This window comes from Mus caroli, chromosome 19 (genome assembly GCF_900094665.2).
Source record: "Mus caroli chromosome 19, CAROLI_EIJ_v1.1, whole genome shotgun sequence".
Lineage (NCBI taxonomy): Eukaryota > Metazoa > Chordata > Mammalia > Rodentia > Muridae > Mus > Mus caroli.
The window spans coordinates 55,443,619-55,458,942 of record NC_034588.1 but is presented as its reverse complement, the minus strand read 5'-3'; the positions used below and the strand labels follow the sequence as shown (position 1 = coordinate 55,458,942).

General features: G+C 44.7%; 1 protein-coding gene across 2 annotated transcripts in view; it reads left to right on the top strand.

Annotated features, from left to right (window-relative positions):
• The window catches only part of Shtn1 (shootin 1), a 102,047-nt gene extending 87,668 nt beyond the window's left edge, over positions 1-14,379 (top strand). For both annotated transcript variants that reach the window (XM_021151995.1, XM_021151996.1), the window contains one exon: positions 12,676-14,379. In XM_021151995.1, the coding sequence (XP_021007654.1) occupies positions 12,676-12,898 (223 nt within the window). In that variant the 3' untranslated portion in view covers positions 12,899-14,379. The remainder of the gene's footprint in view (positions 1-12,675) is intronic.
• Positions 14,380-15,324: the final 945 nt, after the last annotated feature.

Here is a 15,324-nt window from a genome sequence, read left to right as displayed (position 1 = left end):
CACTCAGAGGAGAAGGGGAGGGGGAAGGGGGAAGGATTGTGAGAGAGGATGACCTGGAGGGGGGCAATGAATGGGATGTAAAGTGAATACATTAAAATAAATAAATAAATCCAAAAGAAAAAGAAAAACATCCCTTGCTTCAGTACAGCTAGACAAAATGAATCTGAGAACCTGAGAACTCTGTGTATATCCAAGCTAATTTTTCACTTCCCTTCATTTACATTTAAACTTAGCTTTGGGATAACTGACAGATTTAGCTGTGGGTTCTATAAGTGAAAATCCATGTTCTCAGTCAGGAACCCAGACACTTCTAGGAACCAGAGGGGTTATTTTTAAGGACTATTTGGGGCTGGCTTTAACTACTAGATTCATTCAATGAGACTGACCACCAAGGTGGGTATAACCACCTTGCCCTATCTCATAGACCTGGGCAAATGGAACACTTAGGAATGAGGTTGTGCTAGAAGGAGAGGAGAGGAGACAGAGAAAAAAAGAGAGAGAGAGCAATAGAGAAAGAGAGAGAGAGCTACAGAGAGAAAACAAGAGAGAGAGCTGGAGAGTGCAATAGAGAAAAAGAAAGAGCTACAGAAAGAAAGCAAGAGAGAAAGAGAACTAGAGAGAGAGCAATAGAGAAAGAGAGAGCATGAGAGAGAGAGAGAGAGAGAGAGCAAGCAAGGAGAGCGCATATCACTCTGTGTGTGTGTGTGTGTGTGTGTGTGTGTGTGTGTATGTGTGTGTGTGTGTAGTGATAAGAAGACAAGCTCAGATGTCAGACTTCCTCTTCCACCTTGCTTGAAATAGGATCTCTGTTCATTGCTGTCCACACAAGGCTGGCTGGTCTGCACGTTACAAGGCATTCTCTTACCTCTACCTTGAGTCTCACCATGGAGTGCTGGGATAACAGATGCACACTACAGAGTCCAGCTTTCTGCAGGCTCTGGGGATCCAAACTTGGATCCTCATACTTACACAACAAGCATTATACCCACGGATCCAGCTACCCAGCCCTTCACTGTTTTTAAATGAACTTTTGAGGTGGTGGCTTTCATTGTGACATTTTTTCCACATATATACCACTGTAGTTTTTCCTGTTAGCTAATGTGTTTTTGCACTCTAGTAACTGACCCTTCATTTTGATTTGTGGCAACACCACCGTGGTGTTTTGGGTGAGTGGCGCTGTCATCTCTTTGACAGGAATCAAGGTCAAGGGAGGATGCTAATCTTAGTGTCCTGTAATGCACTCGATTATCCCAGATTACATGAGTGTACACACATGCACACATGCACACATGTGCACATGCACGTGTCTTACTGTAGCCCCTGCTGTCTTGTCCTCAACCTCACGCCCCCTCCGCACGCTTTTTGGCCAAGTCCCATTGCGCTTAGGGCCTGGTGTCTGCTGTGCCTGCTCTGCCAAGAATGTCGTTTCCTAGTGTGTCCTGCAAGACAAGGTCCAGGAAACCTGACATGGGGTAGTGTGGTAACAGAGAAAGGAAAGACACACAGACAAACTAGCTGGGCTGAGCTGTGTAAGGCTGATGGTGGTACCAATGGCTCACAGCCTGGAACTCTGCTCATTTATTATTTTGCGTGTGCAGCACAGGACAGAGATTGGCCGGCATTTATAGGAATCTCCGTAGACAGCAGTCTCAGGCTGCAAACACTTTGGAGGAGGAAACCCCAGTTGATAGGTTTTACAGACTGCCAACATTCACACTCAGTGGGGGCGGGGGGCATTTAGTATCTCTCTGAGCTTCACTCCCACAGGGAAGGCTTTATCAATTTCCCATGGGTCTGAGGCATTGGTCCTTAACGTGGTTGTGTGCACAGTAACAGCATACATTCACACGGGACTTCATTGTTCTTTAAACATCACTTAAGGCTTCCTTGGCTCCCACTCCCCTCAGCTGACAGCCAGGATCCCCACTCTCACATCCCCTCCCCCCCACACACACACAGGTGCAAAGCTAGTATCCCCACTCGCACACACACACCCATGGGTACCAGGTTAACATCCCCTACTCCTACACACCCATGGGTACCAGACTAGCATCCCTCCTCACACCTTCAGTTTCCCCCTCAGAGATCAACATCTAAGGAAGCCTCCCTGAGTGCTTCAAAGTTGTAACCCCACAAACCCCTAAATTTTGATTCCCTACACCCTACTCCATTTTCCCCCCACACTATACCTTACCATGTGCGTTTTCTCCTCCTACAGAAATGTAAACCTTATGAGGGTAAAATTTTTATTTCTGTCTGTTTTTACCTACTTGTGATATTTCACACATCTGAAATCATAACTGCCACGTGGTATGCTTTTAATAAATGGCTGGGTGGACAAGCATAGTCTTTAGTACATATCCAGTCTTCCCATCGTGAGGCACTCATACACACAAACTAGGGATGAAGACCTTTCTTTGGCTTGCTTGGTTGGACTCTAGTTCAAGGAAACATTCTTTCAAAGGCTGGGGAGTCATTTGCGTTTAGCACAGCACCACACATCTTTGCCGTTGTGCTTGCACGTCAGCCTCTACAACACACAAATGTATCGGAAAGAAAGATCTCACGATGCGCACCTGATCGGCTCAGCGGGGCTGGGCTGAGCTAGTTTACCAGTGGATAAGTTAGAATGCAAAAGCAGAAGCCGTGAGGTTTCTGCATAGAAAAAGAGAAACCCTCTGTATACAGTAATGGGTTTTTCAAACACTTCTTCTGAACTTACATGTCAAAATGAAAATGATTTATCTCTAACGGCTAATTCTCTTAGGGCAATCTATTTGGTCAGCTCTGACACTATTGCTTCAAGAGCGTTTAGATCCACTTGGGTTAGAGATACTTGGCTGCAGAAGGAGCTGGCAACCCTTTCTGACTGTGTATTTCCCGTTAGAGAAAGGAGGTAAGAAGTGGGTGTTGCCTCAGAGATGGTCCGGTAAGAGAATTAATAATCAGTTGCATCAACAAAAAATGATGTCCATTTTAATTACCACTCTGTACTTAACATATGCTTACAAAACTCTGGCTTTGGACATTGGGTGAGGCTTTTTAAATAACCACCATGTGTGCGCCAGCGCTGGCATGCACATGTCCAGGAGAGCAGAGCACTCTACAGTTAGACTGCAGCCTTTATTCACCACCTAGGGTTCCTCGTCCCATGGGGCATGGATGAGGAAAGGTGAGCAGTCTCAGCAATAGGAGCACAAGCTGAAGACTGAATATGGGATCCCCAAATACCCATTTGGGTGGCTGTGTCCTCCATCTGAGTCCTGGTACAGGGTGTCCCACTCACTTCAACTCTTGTCAACACAATGTGTAAATTCCAAGTTCTCGATGGATACATGTAGATTGAACTGGAAAAAAAACATTGTTTTGGGGAAAGCCCATACCACTCCATCATGTCCACCCTCTTCATTAGTAGGCATTGACACTAGAATAGCACACTAGGAGAGGAATGTGCCCAAACCTTAGTCAATAGGACATGCGTGTTGTACAGGTGGGGACCGTGGGTGCTGAAACCGTTTTCCAGTGAGGGGACTGAGGATTCTGGGATCTTCTTCCGTGGTGTTTAGTCACTGATAACGTGTCTCACCAACATTCATTAAGTGAGATATTTTCACGAGTTCTTTTTAGCCATCCCAAACCTACAGGTTGGACATTGTTCTCATTTTGTACAGGAGAAAACAGAGGCTCAGTGAACTAAATAAAAACGCCCCAGAATTATGCTTCTGATGGATAGTTGGGTCAGGTAACTTTAAACTTTTTAAATTCTTTCTCCAAAACTCATGTCTTTCAAACTCTAGTAGACTGCACCTAGTGCAGTAATAGTTAGGGAGAGGCAGAGAGGAGGTTGACGTGGCCTCCCAGGCAGGGAGTGCTCACTGCAGCTGGGTCACTTCTTTGGGGCCTGTTCTGTGCACATCCCGTCACGCTGACTCTACACACTCAGATGGTATCGGCTCTTCTTTTCAGCTCTTTACTGTCTTCCTAAGTCTATCCTGAGCAATGCGATGGTTACTCTGAAGCACAAAGCATTCGGAAACAGCCGATTTGATTAGTAAGCAGTCTTAAAGAATAATTGGGAAGAGATGGTTTTAATTTTTTTCCATGCTTCCAATAAAAGGGCATTCGTGTGTGTGTGTGTGTGTGTGTGTGTGTGTGTGTGCGCGCGCGCGCCAGAGAAGGATATTGAATGTCTTCTATCACTTTCTACCTTATTGCTTTAAGATCTAGTTCCTCATTGAATCAGAAGTTCCCAGTTCTGACCAGACTGGCTGGCCAGCAAGGTCCTGGAGTTCTTCCTGTCTCTGCTCTCTAGTGCTGAGTCACAGACACATATAGTATCTACAGCCTCCTACTGGAGTCTCAGGATTTGAACTGGGATCTGCACACTTGCACAGTATGCACTTACCTACTGAGCTATTTCCCTGACTCACCCTTACACATTTTAATTATTTGTTTATTTATTTATTTATTCACTTACTTGCTAGGTGAATAAATGAATTACTGTTCTAGGTGTTTCAAACTTGCTGGGAGTACATAATTCTTTTAAGTTAAATACATTATACATTGAATATGTCTGACTCTGAGCAGGGGGCCAGAAAGCAGCATTAGTTAGGAAATGGTAACACACTATGGCAATCTGGAGGCAAACTTCTGTGAGTGGCATTACTTGTTTTGGTAGTGAAGGGGAGGGACAAATGGGTCTTTTGCATGCAGGACAAGATGAGCAGGGCTCTGTCTCACAAACCAAGCAGAGGTGTAAAGATCTACTGCTGGCCCCATTCTGCTGCCCCTTTGGCCTCCTTTGGAAGTGGCTCTGCTGGTTTGAAATGTGCTTTGTTCATGGTTTCCACTAATTACTTTCCAGAGGGTGAACATCCTCCATTGAGTAAACGGTAGTCGACTCCTACAGTGACTTTTCATTCGAAACTTTGCACCGAGGATAGGACTGGTGGAGGGGACTTAGTCTCACGGCAATGGAGCAAGAGGCAGCAATTTCTTAGTGTGCCCTGCTTCTCTTGGTCATTTCCACCCAACGTATTTCTAATGCACCCTGCTCTTCGAAGCCCCAGACTAGAAGCTGGAAGCTTCAAGTTCTTTTAAATACCCCTTTGAAGCACCAGGCAGGCAGTTAGCTTGCTGTTTTTTGTTTGGGAGGTTCAACACAGGTCACTTTGTGCCCTTGGAGAATTAAAAAGAAAAAGAAAACCATGAGCCCATGTAGTAATTATAGGACTTCATTTCAATAGAAAAGTGTTCTTTTCTATTGAAGCCATTTTTTAAAAATTTTAATTTACATTTAATTTCCAGATCTCTGGTATCTCTAAATACCTGTAACATTTGGCCCTATGCAGATTTATTCTAGCAAGAGTTCATCTTGTCTGAGCCATCTTGTGAATAGTAGAGGTTAGCTGATGAAAGAGAAATTTTAGACGTATCTTGGTTGGTGTGACCAGTCACACCTTTCCATGGCAGGAAAAAAGAAATCTAAATGCCTTTCGAGTTTTTAATTAAAAACAGGATCGGGTTTTTAAATCAGGGTTTGACCCCCTAACTCACCTCTTCACTTTTATTTCTTCTAGTGTGACCCGAAGGTTAAAAAATGAAATGGAAAAGTACTGGTTTCTTAATTGGAGACAGAGAGTCTGAGGTTCTGAAATATGCTCACAAATGGAAACGTCTATTCTTGAACTTACTTTTGTTATCAACTTTGCACAAAATCTTTCTCTCTAGTACTGGTCTCAGTAGGACACGCATTTGTCTTGTTGGCCAAGTAACCATTTCTTCAAAAAGGCTTGGGTCAACCTTTTATCCAAATGGAGGCTAGGGAAGTATCCGGTCCCTGTGGTGAAAGGAGTGTGCTTTCTTCTGGTTACTTTCTGTCCTCCATTTCTTCATCACCTCCTTTGCCTTTTTCTTTCTGGGGTGTGTGTGTGTGTGTGTGTGTGTGTGTGTGTGTGTGTGTGTGCACGCTCTGCATTGAGGAGAAGGGGAGAAGGGCAGCTTCCTGTACTTAGTAAACATTTAAACATTTATTTCTGAGAAGAGTCTACTGGCAGAATGAGCCGCATGGACGTTCCTGCTTAATCTCATGCTCTTATACAATTAAAGGATTTGCTGGGCGCTCAGCTGTAATCTTAGCACTGCTGAATTGTGTACGGACACTGCAGGAAACTGCTCTGTTCCGCAGAGCAGGACCACAATGGAGCCCCGTGTGTGCCGGTACATGGACAATTAAGTTTTAACAACAAAATTAGCCGAACAACTGGATGCTCTGGAAGCTGAGATCCCCTCACTTGGTCTTTTCTTCTCCCCCTCTCCCCATCCCCAGGAGTTATCCTGTGGACTGCCGGAAAACTCAGCAGTCAGTATTGTCTCTGTGTTCCGAGGGGCTGTACAGACAGCAACTTCTTCCAGATTAATTGTTCAGGATGTATTACACCTAGTGAAAAAAAAAATGACTGGTAAAATACCGTTGAGTAAATCTCAAAATTACTGTTAAAGGGCTACCGAGTAATTCTCCATTCTCTTGAAGAATTAATTGCCTCTTAATGTTTGCTTTCAGTTACAAGGGCTCAGGTTTTATAGGACTTTGTCTAAAATATATCATTTCTTGAAAATTGCCTTTGGTACTTTGTAGGGTTTTTTTTGTTTTGTTTTTGTTAAAAAAAAAATCTTAACAGTATTTATGTTTCCTTTTATTTGTGTTTCATGAGGTAGAGTGAAGTTTTGTTTTGTTTTATTGGAAAGGAAAGTAACTTCCAAGACTGGAAAAGCAATTTCAGATCCTGAGATTAAACCAACCAAACTTCTTAAACCAGATAAAACACATTTCACTTGAAAGATACTTTATCATGTCATGGAAATATACAAAAGGTGACAGACTGAATTCCAGCGACTCCTATCTTAGAAGTTTGATGTATAAAATAGAGTAAATGGAAAGGAAAACTTAAAATAGATATCTATGAAAGTGCACACTGTGCACAGCTGACTTTAAAGGAACCAATGTTTCCTCTGGAGATTTCTGTGGGAGACTGCATGTCTTTTAACATATTTCTTGTAAATGACACACAGTTTTTAAATACCTGGGATCTAAATGAATTTTCATAGAGACTAAAACCTATCCAAAATTTTGTGTATGTGTGTGTGTGTGTGTGTGTGTGTGTGTGTGTAAAAAACAGCCCAGAAGCCAAAAAGAAAGTGTCATGAGTGTTTTGTAGTGAGTTTATGTGTTACCTACATGGCTTTACCAGTGAAGGCTGTTCATGATCAGAATCTAATACATTGCCTTTGGTCTAGCTGGCACAGTGGAAGAAACAAGCTGGTATAGCCTTGAGGGACCACCATGGTCTATGATGTAAATGGCGTGGCAGCTAAAAAACTAAAGGAAATTTTGCTGAATGTGAGCCCAGGGTCTTTCCTCAGCTATTGTTACCTGTGACAAAAGGGACTCTGGCTAATCCGGACGTATGGGATACTTTCTGTACTTTAAGCCTCTCTTCCCACAAATAAAAGTAGAGTCAGACTGATGGGCCGGTACAGATCTTTGGATAAAATACAGTTTTTAAAAAGTACACAAAGTCAAAGTTTTGTTCTACCTCCAGTCGCACAAAGTGATTAGAAATTCTCAGCTTATGTTTGGGATGTAATATTTTTGAAGTTTTGGACTAGTGTATGAAAAGCTCTGAAAAAAAAAATCAAGAGTTTCTGAAAGAAACAATGAACATCAGCTTTAGTAAGTCCAGCTCCCTTCACCACTCTGCTCGCTGCAGGGATTGGAGGGGGAAGCAAGACTCATTTATACACTAGGGAAATAGAAACTGACTTCCTCTTTGGAGTTTTCCCAGAAAACTACTTTATCAAGACGAATTTAAATCTTTCCATTTTCCATCCTTGAAGGTGGCAAATATGATTGTGGTTTTATCCGTTTTTTTATTGTAAATGAAACAGAGTTCAGACCGGCCACTGTACGTCATTTGTTGGATGGCTGCCACAGACTAATGCAGACGTCCCACTGGGAGACCAGAGAAGCGCTACACTGTGATTCACCAGATTGTGTTAAATAGTCCAGCTGTTGCGATTTGAAAGATAGTTACCTCAGAAGTGAAATAGAAATGAACTTGGCATTTATGCCTCAAACCGTTTTTATACTGTTTGGCAATCAGCTTTTCAGAGGTAGCATTTTATAAAATAACTCTCACCGCTTAAAGGTTTCATTCTCTGTAATGCTCAAAATGTCCCACCTTTATATTATCAGTAAAATTAAGCTTGAGCGATATTCAGAATTTGCATGAAATAAGCATTCCCCCCTTCATTTCCTGAGCTTTGATTGTATTCAATTGAGCTCAGAACCGTGTCGATTAGGGGCTCTTTGGGGCATTAGTTAATTTGAATTGCAGCCGAAATGTTAGCTAGAATGTTGTTGAATATAATTGAGATGTGGAAAGTTGATTTTGAAAGGAATTTCATTGAATGCAAACAATGATGGGTTTTTTTTTGGGGGGGGGGAGGCAAGCACACAGAATGCTTTGCCTCTGTCCCCTGTGACACAGTCTGAGAAATAACGAATCCCTTTACCAAGTGCAGCTTTGGTGAAACTGCAACACTTCTGATTCTTCTTACACCTATGTGGTTTGGAGTCAGGTCAGGTCTTTCTTTGCCAGCCAGAGCCCCTTGTTCTGGCTCTCCTACAGTTGGGGGACAGTAGCTGTCAGCTATAATAGAGTTGCAGTTTGAGATCTTGAATTCCAGCTTTTAATTGGCTTGCTTTCGGGGGGTGGGGGAGGGGGTGTCTTGAAACAACTGCTGAGCACATGATCCAGAATGACCCATGAAGAAGGTCTGTTATAGCGGATCATGGATAACTAACTACACGATTCTGCAGTCTGGGCCCCCGAGACTTCTGATGCAGGTTCTGTGCTGGTAAATGACGGATCATTTCACTTTGGTCGCCTGGGGTTTACATCTGACAGGGAGGGTCCGACCTACTCCTGTAGCCTTCCTCTCTCTCTGTGACTCAGCAGTTCTGCTCTACAGACCCTGCTGCATCGGGAGAAGGGCTGCCGTGGCTTTTTATGAGTATCAACTTTTAATTGCTTATTAGTAGTAACTGTCCTTAGATGATGCATTGAAGAAGGAGGTGGACGGAGCCACCGTGGACCAGGCCCCTATGGTAGTACTGCTTGAGCCTTTGTTGGGTTCAAACCTCTAGACCCACATGGCTTCCTTGAATAGTAGCCTAGGTTCTCAGTACTGCGCCTGAAGGACATGGGGCTGGGAATGTATTAGTTGCCTTTTCTGTTGCTATGATAAAAATACTTTGACAAAGGCATCTTAAGGTGGAGAGGGTTAATTTGTGCTGATAGTGTGACAGTGCATTAGTCCACTGTGACAGGGAAAACCTGATAGCTGAAGGTCAAGGCAGCCATGCACATTGCATCCATACTCAGGAATCAGAGGACAGTGAATGCTACAAGTCAGCTCTTTCTAATATTCAGCCCAGGATACAAGCCTAGGGGATGGTGCTGCCCACATTCAGGATGGGCCTTCCCTCATTAATTAACTTAGTCTAAATAATTGCTCCGCAGGCATACTCTGAGGCTTGTCTCCTGTCAACTTTACCATCAGTGACATCATGGGGATAGAGATGGAATGTTCTAAGAAGGCTTCGGGCTCTAAAAGGAGCTTTGAGAAGGTCTCCAGGAGAACTAGGAAAGGACCTAGTGATATCAAACCAAGAAGCTTGAGCGTTGAGCATTGTCCTCTGAAAGACAGCATTGATCTGAAAGTTGCAGATAGAAACAATGGAAATAAACTAGTAAAAATGCCCATAAATTACGCTGTGGCACCTGTGCTATATTTGGAAAATAGCTCAATCCTAAAGAGGAGACAGCTCAGACTCCTGCACTGTCTCTGCCACTCAGGAGCAGCGTGCTCTTAGGCCAGGCTGTCCCCCTCTGCACACAGAACTGCCCCCATCTACAAAAGGGCAGTTTGGATAGATGGCCGCTCTTACTCTTTTCTGTCTTGCCCTGGGGTTCCAAGGGAGTGTCCCCCTGCCTAGTCTCCACCGTGCCTAGTTCAGTGGAGGAAACTGAGATCCTCAAGCTAGCCTGCCAGCAACTTCTCAGGTTAGCCTGCCAGACGAGTGTGGCTTGCTTGAGGAGAGATAGACAGACCAAGGTTTTAAAGTTTTCAGATCAATCAGCCTGTGTGTTGCTGCCACAGGATGCTGAGAGCAGTTCCTGGAGAGTTCTAATTCCCAGCTGATGAAGACAGCTTTTGCTAGGAGATGTTAACCACCCTTCGACTGCAGACACGTGGGGCCATGAAAACGCCCACAGTAGCCCACGGGAGCAACAGAGGTTGGTATGGACCGATGGCGGTTGCTCACTCCAAACGGCAGAGTGAGATCCACCGCTTTGCATGCTTCCAACATGCTGGCAGGTGACAGCAATGGGCACACAAGCAAGCTGGTGAAGCTAACGGGAGCAGACCCGACCCTGAGCCAAGCTGCAGCTTCACTTCCTGGGGCTCCCCATATGCTTGTTTCCAGGTTCTCGTTGGCCACGAGAGAGATGTACGAGACAGACATGAGATAATGATATTTTAATAATGTTTTCTTTGAACCCTGAGGAAGTTCATGTGTAGCTTATCTGGGATAGCGTATGAAGGGCATAATGTGCTGACCCACTTAAGGGGCATGTGCCAGCGGCTGGCCTGTGGATCAGTTCTGCAGTTCCTCCCAGCTTTTCCTCCAGCTTGCCGGCTTCCCAGCTCAGATGCATGTGCAGGTTCCGCGTGATAGGGCTCAGCTTGTCCTGTGGGGCCAGTATATCAGCCTGATGGGCCTTTCTCACAGAAAGATGCATCTCTAGTTTGTCATCAGTCTCTGCCAGTTTGCAGCCAGCTTGCCTTTGAGCTGCCAGAATGCCTAGCTTCGTGCATAGAGATGGCCGACTTGCACAGTGCCCTCCGTTGCCCAGAGTCTAATTCCTGCTAACAGCTCTTTTAGGTGGCTCTGCTTTTCTGAGAAGCTGTAAGATGTTGTCTGGACCAGAGAAAGTTGAAACAGGTACTACCAAGGAAATGACACCCCAACCCACCTCTAGGACAGAGTATCGGGTGTTTTGAGAAATGTTTCATTGGCTAAGGTAGACAGACAGCAACAGCTTGGTCTCTGTCATGCCCATTCCTAAGGATCTCCTTCCTTCTGCCATTCCCTCGTGTTTTTAATATGACCTGTCAGCCAGAGAATGTCTTTGCAGGCATTTGGTTAGAGTTTGCCGTTATGACTGTGGTTTTCCAATTCAGGCTTTTATGCCTTGTGAGCATAGGCCACCTTCCATAATAGATGGCTTGTTCTGTTTCCACGTATAGATGAGACTTCCAGCTCTGTCCTCGCCCAAGCTTCCACTCTGGGTCTTTAGTCTGATGTTATTTATTTGTTCATTTGTTTACTGTATACACGATCTACATGGGTGCTGGGGGTAGAATCTTAGACAAAACTCAACAGTCCCTGTTCCATATGTTATCAGAGAGACAAACAAACATCTAACTGTGCTGAGTTCAGAAAAGGAGAAACACTGCATGTGAGAGGAGCTATCGTATGATCTGTCCTGCTCAAGAAGGCAGGCCAGTGGAAATCGGTGCCTGGCAAAGGCCGGGGCAGGTAGGTCAATGAGCAGGTTTGCTAAGCAGTAGCTCTTTGTCACATATCAGGTAGGCCTGCCATGTCCTGGATCACAGTTGGTTCTCTGGAGTGAAAGTCTCATCCTGGAATTGGCCATTGGCTGGGAAGACCAGAATAGTCTTGAGAGCCGAGGCCCTGACACTGCAGCTACTGCATTCCCTCGTGCAGACCATTACTTCTCGGGACACATGGCAAGAGTGTATGTATGAAGAATACCTCTGTTCCCACAAGGAAACTTTGTTGCCTGCCTGGCAGGAGAAACAATAGCTTCTTGGATCAGGAGGGAGGCACCTTCTGAGGGGAAGAAAACCACTTGCAAAATTCTAAAAGAAACTTCTCAAGATCTTCTGGTTAGGGAAGTTTCTGGACACTTGGTGTGCGTCATACCCCATTCCCCGAGGGCTCTCCTCAGCCCTTTTTTCCACCCACCTCCTGAGGTCAGGTCTCCCTCCTGGGTGGTAATGGCTGCGGTTGGCACAGCTGGTGGCCACTCTCATCTGTCCATCACTGAGCCAAGATGATCCCCAACTCTCTCCGTGCAGCCTCTTCACAACTAAGCTGCAAACAGCTGTACTGGGGGCAAGAAGAAGTGGGGGTCTAGGCTGGCTCCTTGTAGCTGAACAAGGGCTAGTGGGACAAAGGCAGCGTGGGCAGTGTTTGGGATTGCAGATGGAGCCAGGGGCTGTGCACTTCCTAGAGGAACAAGCAATTAAGCAGGTAGGTGCAGTTGGCGTTTTACTTCCGTAGTTAATCGCTTTGACTCTGTCTGCCTTCTCTCTCCTGGCCTTCTGCTCCTATTATGTAATCGGATATCTGCCGCTGCTTTCTTTTTTTCAAATGGCTGGCATCCCAAAGACTACGCATTGTGCATGTCGGTTACACTTAGGACCGTTTCTGTTGTCATTTTTCTGAATCCAGGAACCTGAAAGTCAAATGTTTTCTTTCTTTCTGCTTAGTTGTTTTTCTATTTAACTCTCTTCTCACAGGCCTCCCAGTAAAGGTGGATACAGGAGAAAATGTGTGGGCAGTGAAAACCAAGCTGAGCCAGTTGTAGTTTTAGATCCTGTTTCCACACATGAACCCCAAACCAAAGACCAGGCTGCTGAAAAAGACCCAACTCAATGTGAGGAGGAGGGAGGCGAAACACAACCAGAATACAAAGAAGACAGCGGTGGGAAAACGGGAGAGACGGACAGTTCCAACTGCTGATCTGAAACCGGAGGCTGGCGGGGTTGGTGGGGCCTTCTCAAGGAGAACGTGGCTCATCTGCGTGTAACCGTCAGGAACTGTTGGACATTCCTTTGTTCTGGCCACACACATCTTTGCTGGTATCACTTTGTAAGTAGCAATCATAAGTAAGCTGTTTAGCAAAATGCATCTTCTGGGTAGTTTTTAATCTTTACAGGGGTGAGGGTTCTTTCCGGTTTCTATATGAAGTATGACTTCCCTGAGACGGTGGCGGAACTCAGAGGTTGGCGTCTTTACGGGGAACATATGTACCACTCATCAAACTATTCACGGGAAAATTCAAGGTGGTCGCTGGTAACTGCATAAACAAGAGACTGCCAAACTTAACAATTATCTTAAAGGCACCCTTTAATCCAAGCCCTAGGGCATGGAGAGACCAAGGCAAGAGGATCACGTCAGCCTGAGCCTTAGTTTGGATCACACAGTACAACTCTATATAAAGAACTTATAAAGAAAAGAAGGCCCACAAGAGTCTCTGGGGTTTGGTCTTCTGATGGGAAACTGCGGCAGTCTCCACGTCAGTGGGTCCTGTAGCGTCTCCGTTTCGAAGGGTGCATGAGACCTTCCGTCTCTGAGCTCAGGAGGTGGCATCATGGACTCTTAGGTCTCAATTGAACACAGTTGACTATTGTGTGGGAACCGTGACCCTGTGTCCAAGGCTTTACAGAGTCCTTCGGGGTGATGTCCTGGCAGCATCAACAGAGAATTGGCTTAGAGGGACGCTCAAACCTTGAATTTAACAGGGATTCCTCGGTAAGCTACTAGTTCTGTTCCATGAGTTAACTGTGTTTTCCCCACACATTCACGTGCCACAAGTACCATATTTTATGCCAGCTCTCGGGCACAGTGAAGATAAGTGACAAGCACACATTGTTTTTCTCCCTTCACTGGGGATCTATACTACATGGGTCTTTTCTTGTTTTGTTTTGTTTTTTAGAGGAAATTAAGTGGTAGTTTCTAAGAATACAATGTTTCATACTACCACGGTGAATAAATAGAAATGTAATCAGGGATTTAAAAAAAAAACTTATGCAGGTTTTCAAAGTTGATTGTTTCAAAATTGGTGTTTATTTAAAATAAGTGGTAATGTACTTGAGTGCACTTTTTATGATAATGATTCAGTAATGGTAATTTTACTATTAAGGAAATGGAAAGGCTTAGTTTTGTTAGCATGACTCGGCATGTAGCTGTCAGGTGCTCTGCACCTGAGGGCAAAAGAAAATGATAACAATTGCAGTAGTTGTATCCTATTGTATTTTTGCACGTGTGCTACTAGCGTGGGCCTGGGGAGGTGGGAAGGCAGGTGAGGACACTTCCTCGGCTTGGGGACAATTCTCTTTCTGTAGATTCACTGGGCTTGACTGTTTTCCCTGTCTGTCAGTGCTGATTTTATATCCCTGTCAGTTTACTCATGGGGAATTAAAACGTGATTTTTTTTTCAACTGTGTGTTTCTCTGACTGAATAAGACTGCTAAACAATATGCTAACTGCTGGCAGATTAATTCTTTTAGATGGGTTCTGTTATGCTGTGATTTGAATTCTCCTCAACACGACATTAAGAGAGACACGCGACGGTTTCAAATTAAGGGTCCGCTGTGGTTATGTGGACATGTTGAAGTTCTCCAGCCTAGAGGGACACCTTGTTTCTTTGAGGGGCATGGGATTCTGTTAAGCCTTCTGCCCCTCAGCTACCTCCCCAGCCTTGCCACTTCCAATGGAAGAACAGTATATGTGATAGCACTGAACGGCTCTCGTCCATGCTTCTTGAGTCAGCCACCGAGTTGCTGCTGGGTTGCATACGCTTCCAGGACAATGAAGACAGGCATACCACCGTTCCATGGCACATCATCACACATAAAGATGATAAGGATGTACTAACATGGTTTAAAAGTAGCCTTGTGCTGGCTGGACTGGGTATCTATCTATACCTGGTATTTTGAAGTCATCTTCTTTGCTTTTCATACAATTGAAAATACGCTTTCTTTCCCCATGACCACAAAGCTTTGAAAAGGACTGTGATATGTAAGTATTTGATGTAGGCTTTTGTTCACCTTTTTCCTAGTTTTTCTATTTTTCATCTCAGCTTTAAGGTTCTGCCCTTCGCCAGGGTGGCTTGTTAACTCCGAGGTAAGCTCTTAGCTGTGTGCACAGAAGGCTAGCCCCCTCCTGTGCACCTGACTTAGCTGTGTGCACAGAAGGCTAGCACCTCCTGTGCACCTGTCTCAAGTGCCATTGTAAAGTTGGGAGGGGCTGCACGTTTCCTTTTCTCTAGCAGGACATTAATTCTGTTTTGAAAGTATGGATTAGGTCTCTCTGTTCTAGCTCTCTTGACGAGTTCTGACACTGTCTCGCCACAGTGAGCAGAAAGCATACAGATCCTTTGTACC